Genomic DNA, 6652 nt, shown 5'->3' on the forward strand with positions numbered 1-6652 from the left:
TCCATACAATGTAATAGTACTCAGCAATATAAAGGATTAAGCTGTTGATATATGAAAGACCACACATCACAATAAAAGAAGCCCCAGCAAAAGGGTTCATACTGTATGATTCCATTTATATAAAATTCTAGAAAACACAAACTAATCTATAGTTACAGAAAGAAAATTAGTGGTAATCTGGAAATGGGAGGACGAGGATGGGTGAGAGAGAGGGATAACAAAGGGAGAAGGAGGAAACTTGAAGGTGACTGCTATATTCATTATCTTGACTATAGAAATGGTTTCATGAATAAATATGCAGTTTATTGTATTTTAATTATATATCAATAATGCTGTAAAAATAGAGATGAAGGGTATCTTTTCTACTTGATCTTAAAGTTCTGACACTGAAAATAAAACACAGACAGATCTGAGATGTAAGGCTAACTACCAACGTATGCTCTTTGGTTTTCTGTGACCTTCAGTATCAAAAATGGTTTATAAATCATCCTGTCTTGGGACCTTACAGTATTTTAAATCTTAAAAGAAATTACAAATCCAAAGCCTTCAGATGACGCTACTCACAAGACAGGAAATAAGTCACAAAATCAGAAATCCAGAAAATTATACAGGACACCATAAATTCTACCTATATTTGCCACCCTAACAAAATTCCCAGATAGCTACTAAAGACCAGTCATATCCACCACCAAGGATGGAATTTTCCCAACCTCCATAAGAGAATGTTTCCTTTAATTCAATTCCATTATGCTAACTCTCATTTGCATCCCCTTATCTGTTCTATCCCCCGCCTTGGAGGAAAGAAATTTAAACAAATATTTAAAGGGCAAACTGACTCTCCCTAACTGTTACAGAGCCAAGCAATAGAGAGCCAATTTCTTCAATCTTTTTCCTTTCAATCTCACAGCTTCTAGTATATCTGTTCCTTTTATATAATCTCTTTCTACTACTCCAGCCATTCCCAAGAGCCTGAAATTTAGTAAAGAAAATGTAGAATCCAAAATTTCTGCTCCTCCTCCTCCACTTGTTCATCCAATTTCCACCTCTTAGCCCCTTGATGTTTCCAACCTACAACTGCAGAAGTGACTGTTGCACTGAGTGGATGTTTGGATTTGATGACATTTAAAGTCCCCTCCAACTCTGAAGTTTTAAGGGTACCATTCACAGTAAGATTTAATAATGGATGGAAGTAAGAATTTCAAAGTTGAAAGAACAATGAGAGTTATCTTGTAATCAGTGGTAAAATTCATTAAAATATTAGTCTATTTCTCTTTTCCTTCAGTAATTCTTTTACTTCCTTAAAAAGGGTTTCTTGATCCTAAGAAACGTGTTAAAAAAAAAAAGGAGAAATACAGTAAAATATGTTCATAGTAATTATTCTTTACTTTTCAATTTTAGCTTAAAAGTTTTAAGAAATTTTAGTATCAACAGCTTCTGACTGCCCCTAATTCCCCAAAGGCCTGACTATTCATAGGGCTCAAATCAGCCCCGACATAAGTAGGAAAGGAATAAAAACACAGGGAGGAGGTGACAGGCAGCCAGGCAAGGGGAGAGTGTGGCTTTGTCTCACCTAACCCCAAGGAGGGGCAAACATCCAATACTTTGCTGGTAGCACAAAATGAATTTTTTGCCTACTGCTTTCAAACAAAGGTAATTGAGAAAAGGAGTCTCAATGAAAAAAGAAAACCACTTAAGTAATACAAAGTTTGTTTCAAAATGGGGATGATTTTTGTAGCCATAAATAATTTCAGCTACTGAGACATAAAAAGGGATATATAAACCTGCATATACAAACTCTTTGCTTCTCTATAACATCTAGTATTTATCAATAAAAATTATTTTAACCTGTTCTTCTAAATCATATGTGACATACAACTTATCTTTTAAATCTCTATTACATTTCATGGAAGATATATAACACTCCCTGAGAATAGCCTGGCAATACATTTATAAAATACCAAGGGCCTTGGGGAATAACAAAAGGTGATTCTAAGACACAGGAAATAAAATTATTCTGACCCGTGCACCCATCAACAAAATTAAATCATGTCTCACTATTTTCTTAGCTTTCATAATAAACATAATTTACGGGTCATAAAATTTTCAGCTCTTTTTAAAAAAAATTTACCAACTCTCCCAAGGCAGAGATTTTAATTCTAAGGCATTCCCTCACTTTCACCTCCTGTGAGGTAGAACTTTCTTTGAAAAAGTACAGGTAACCATACCAAGTAGACTCATGATCTGTCCTTAAGACAAGGCAGGAAGAATGGCGGAAATTTTTAAGCTACCATTCTGTCATCTCAAACATCTCACTAACGTTCCTGTAGGCTCCACTCCCTCTTTCCAAACTATATAATCCTTGCGTTCATCATCTGTTAAAAAAAAAAAAAAAAGGTGTACAAAGCGCTCTGTATATTTTTCAGTTTTCTGCAAACTTTTGCAAAGCTCTCTGTATATTTTTCAGTTTTCTGCAAACTTTTGGATTAAAGTTAATGTTTTAAGAGGATATAAGCAGAAATCTGCACGAACAACTCCACTTCTTTCTGCCTGGCATCCTTTAATTTGTCTCCTTTTGGACAGGAGTCTACTACTAAACATTTATACTCTATTACTTTGCATTTAGAAGACTGTGTAACTGCAACATGACCATAACTCAATATAGGAATCCAAAATTAAACTAATTTTAATAATTTTAATAATAGTAAAAATCATTCTCTTGGCCGGACGAGGTGGCTCACGCCTGTAATCCCAGCACTTCGGGAGGCTGAGGCTGGCGGATCACGAGGTCAGGAATTTAAGACCAGCCTGGCCAACATGGTGAAACCCGTCTCTACTAAAAATACAAAAATTAGCCGGGTGTGGCGGCGTACACCTGTAATCCCAGCTACTTGGAAGGCTGAGGCAGGAGAATCGCTTGAACCCGGGAGGTGGAGGTTGCAGTGAGCCGAGATCACGCCACTGCACTGCAGCCTTGGACAGTGCAAGACTCGTCTCAGAAAAAGAAAAAAAAAAAAAAAAAGGGCCGCACGTGGTGGCTCACGCCTGTAATCTCAGGACTTTGGGAGGCCGAGGTGGGCGGATCACGAGGTCAGGAGATCGACACCATCCTGGCTAACACGGTGAAACCCCGTCTCTACTAAAAATACAAAAAAAATTAGCCAGGCGTGGTGGCAGGTGCCTGTAGTCCCAGCTACTGGGGAGGCTGAGGCAGAAGAATGGCATGAACCCGGGAGGCGGAGCTTGCAGTGAGCTGAGATTGCACCACTGCACTCCAGCCTGGGCAACAGAGCGAGACTCCATCTCAAAAAAAGAAAAAAAAAAAATTCTCGCTAATGCTCCTACTTAAATCAGGAAGCAATATTCTCTCTTACAATGCATCACTTTCTCGATTATACGAGAAAGCATACAAAGTCTATTAAATGTAAGAATACTCTGCAGCCTCCTAACATCCCGGTTCTACTTATTCCCCTTACGTATATTTTGGAAATCAGTCTATTTGACACCCACATTGATCACTGCTGAAAAGTCAGAAAACCCTCTGTTCACCTAAAATTTTTATTTTCCTTCATCTTAAGGACTTGTGAAAGGAAATGGAATAATGCTGGAGAAGGGGTATGCTCATGGCCCAGGAGAAGACAGACTCATGAAAAACCAAGGGGTAATACCAGGCAGCCTGGCTTCAGCCACTCACTGTCAGCACGTCTAACAATCATGTGTTTTTAAAAGATGATGCCCAACCACTTTTAAACTGAGGGTCCATCTCCTTTCCACACAAGATGCCTCAGAGGGTAAGAGCAGATCTCAGACAATTTGTGAGCTCTGTGTTCTCATCAGTTAATCCGTATTTAGAGCCTGCATAAGCCAGGAAAGGTATGTAGCAGTTAAAGGAATTATAACCCCTCAAATGCAAACAACCTTCGGGCACACTTAGTCCAAACCAGTGCAGTTTTATACAGTACATTCCTAATGGAGTTCCAGAGGACACATACTCTAGAAAAGGTGGAGGCGACGAAAGAGCTTTGAGTTCAGTTTTAGCCTATAGTTCAAGAAAACTAAGCCACGGGTATCAAAAGCACACCAGCAATCTCACCCACTCCACCCACCCACGTATACATACACAGACACAAAGAGAAGTGGATTGCAATGCTCCTCCTCATCTCTCATTTCCACAGAGTTCTCATAAAAAGAGCAAGAGGAAGAAAGAATATTCTGATGCCTTGAGATAGGTTACATTTGGCAATAAAAGGGTTAAGCAGCACTACTTTCCTAGAAACCTTCCAATTCTGTAGCTACTAATGCAATTTTCCTCATTACCTGAGCTATTTAGTTTTAAAAAATTCAGCAGATTAAGGGTTAAGACTAACACCGCAGAAAGAAAAGAGAACTTGGTTCAGCTCCATCCTCTCTAAAGCAAATACCAACAACCCTGAGCCAAATCCATTAAACATATAGAAGACTTCATGGACATTCCAAAAGACAGGTGAAAAGGGGTTGAGCTTCCTCAGGTTTCTCACCTTACAGTACCACACACATAGTAGACTTCACAAGATCGTGAAATAATTGTTAGATAAAATAGAGTACATATAAAATTCTACTCAAGACATGAAAACAAGTCACTGAGGTCACCACAAGTCAGCAGCAATAGCTGGAATTTGGGTGAGGAAGGTCAAACAGTACTCATGGAAACAAAATCAAAACAAAAAGATACAGAAATAGAAGGAATATGAGCCCTAGAACTTAAGTTTTCGAAGGAAAGCTAACGGGGAGGAGGGGTCAATTGTTATCCTAAAGAAACATACAAAAATGCTGCTTTAGTCACCAAAGAAGGAGGGGGTGTCAATACTCTTAACCTTATATTTCTAGGGGGGGAAAAAAAGATGTTCACCAGATAAAAACAGATGGTTACTGACATCTCGGATATCACTGGAAAGGGCAGTCCAGGAGCACTTGGTCTTGCTAGAAATAGGAAGAGATGAGTCACTATTTTAATTCTATTTAGAATTAAACATCTAACCCTCCAGGGTTAACATCTCAACCCTCTAGGTCATAAAACAACATTTTCTTCCTGTTTCCATCGCTTTATCAGTTTTCTTCCCAAATTTGTGGAGCTAGGTCAAAATGTTGGGAGGTGGGACTAAGAGTTACAAGCCATTTGTTTAGTAGAAAGATACACTAGTGTAAGGGCATAAGTACCTGGAAGAGAAGACAAAAGAGCTACAGTTATAACTAGCTATTATAATGATCATCAATATCCAAGACTCTTCCTCTCCTGGACAGTGTCCCGTATCTTACAAAGCTTTTATAGCAAAAAAGCAACCAAACGGCTCCCTGGAGAGAGGCGTTGGTGTGGGCAAAAGGTAATGAAATATGATAGGGTTACATGTATATCACTATTCCTTCACTCGGATTGAAAGTAACTGGCACTTGAGGAAAGCTTACTCTTCTACAGGCACGCAAACCGAAGCCCATAGTCGCCTTGGGGCACAAGAGGCAGTAGAAAAGGAGTAGAGGAGACGGTTATCATGGGAAATGTATAAAAAACAATTCAATTACAAACTTCTTGAACTCGCAGTCCAACTTTCTTCCCACAGGAGAGGTTTATCACCATCCTAGGTCAAGAAGGGCATAATCATTAGTTCTAATCCTCTGAAGAGTGATAAGCAACAGGGCAAAGAGAGAGGTTCTCTGGATAGAGAAATACTGGTAAACAAATAAACGTCATGCCCCAGTGACCATAGGACCTGGGCAGGAGCCCATTCCTGTAATCGCAAGGACAAACGTCCAAAGAAGGAGTGGGGGGGTAGGGCTCAAGTCAGGTAACATTCCTCAGGGGAAGGATTATCAAGTGACACCGGGCGGAGGGCCCACGGGGGACTGGGCGGGAGGAAAGTTAGCAGGTAAAAAGGATGAATCATGGAGAAGGAAGTGACCTTTAGGAGAAGGAAATACGAGAATACCAAAAGAGGTGTAAGGTTAAGAAGAGAAAATGGACCCAGAAGACGGGACCAAAAAAGAGGAGGCGTGTTCGGGTACTGGAGGAAGAAGAAAGGAAGTGAGGCTGAGAGAGGAGAGACGGGGCTGAGAGCCGGCCGGGGATATGCGGGCGGGAGGGCAGAATGTAAGGGCTGGGGAACGAGGGAAGCCCCGAGGTGGCCGGGGCAAGAGCCGGGTGGGACTCCGGGGCTTCCCGAGGTCCCGAAGCGAGAGGATGTCGGGCTGCAGAGCTGCGGACCGAGCGAAACGAGGCAGGGAGGCGCGGGGGCGGCTCCCCAAAGCCGGGCAGGCGCCCCAGGGGCTGGCTGCAGGGGTCCAGAGGGCGGTTACGGGGCCAGGCAGGAGCGGGATGGGAGGGACACTCACAAATTTCTTAGATTTGCCGCCGTCGCCGCCCGCCGAGGGCAGCTCATCTGGGCTCCGGCCCTTCTTCTTGTCCCGGGTCCCGCGGCCGGGCCCCAGGCTCCCGCCGGGCGGCTCCATGTCCCGGTTCACGCTGGCCGGCGACCCCGCGCCTACGCCGCTCCCGCCTGGCAGCTCCGCGCCCGCCGCCGCCCAGTCGCTCTTTAGCCAGCCGCCGCGCCCCGCCTCATTAGCATGCCGGGCTGCGCGCGCCTCATGAATATACAACGACGACGCCTCGCTCCCGCCCGCCTGC

At 42.6% G+C, this 6652-nt stretch overlaps 1 protein-coding gene across 3 annotated transcripts in view; it reads right to left on the reverse strand.

Annotated features, from left to right (window-relative positions):
* DIAPH1 (diaphanous related formin 1) overlaps nt 1–6652 on the reverse strand; it is a 104304-nt gene extending 97652 nt beyond the window's left edge. The window contains exon 1 of one of the 3 annotated variants that reach the window (XM_055389244.2): nt 6361–6652. In XM_055389244.2, the coding sequence (XP_055245219.2) occupies nt 6361–6477 (117 nt within the window). In that variant the 5' untranslated portion in view covers nt 6478–6652. The remainder of the gene's footprint in view (nt 1–6360) is intronic. The other 2 variants (XM_055389246.2, XM_055389245.2) reach the window with 2 other exon arrangements.

Source organism: Gorilla gorilla, chromosome 4, assembly GCF_029281585.2.
Source record: "Gorilla gorilla gorilla isolate KB3781 chromosome 4, NHGRI_mGorGor1-v2.1_pri, whole genome shotgun sequence".
Classification (NCBI taxonomy): Eukaryota; Metazoa; Chordata; class Mammalia; order Primates; family Hominidae; genus Gorilla; species Gorilla gorilla.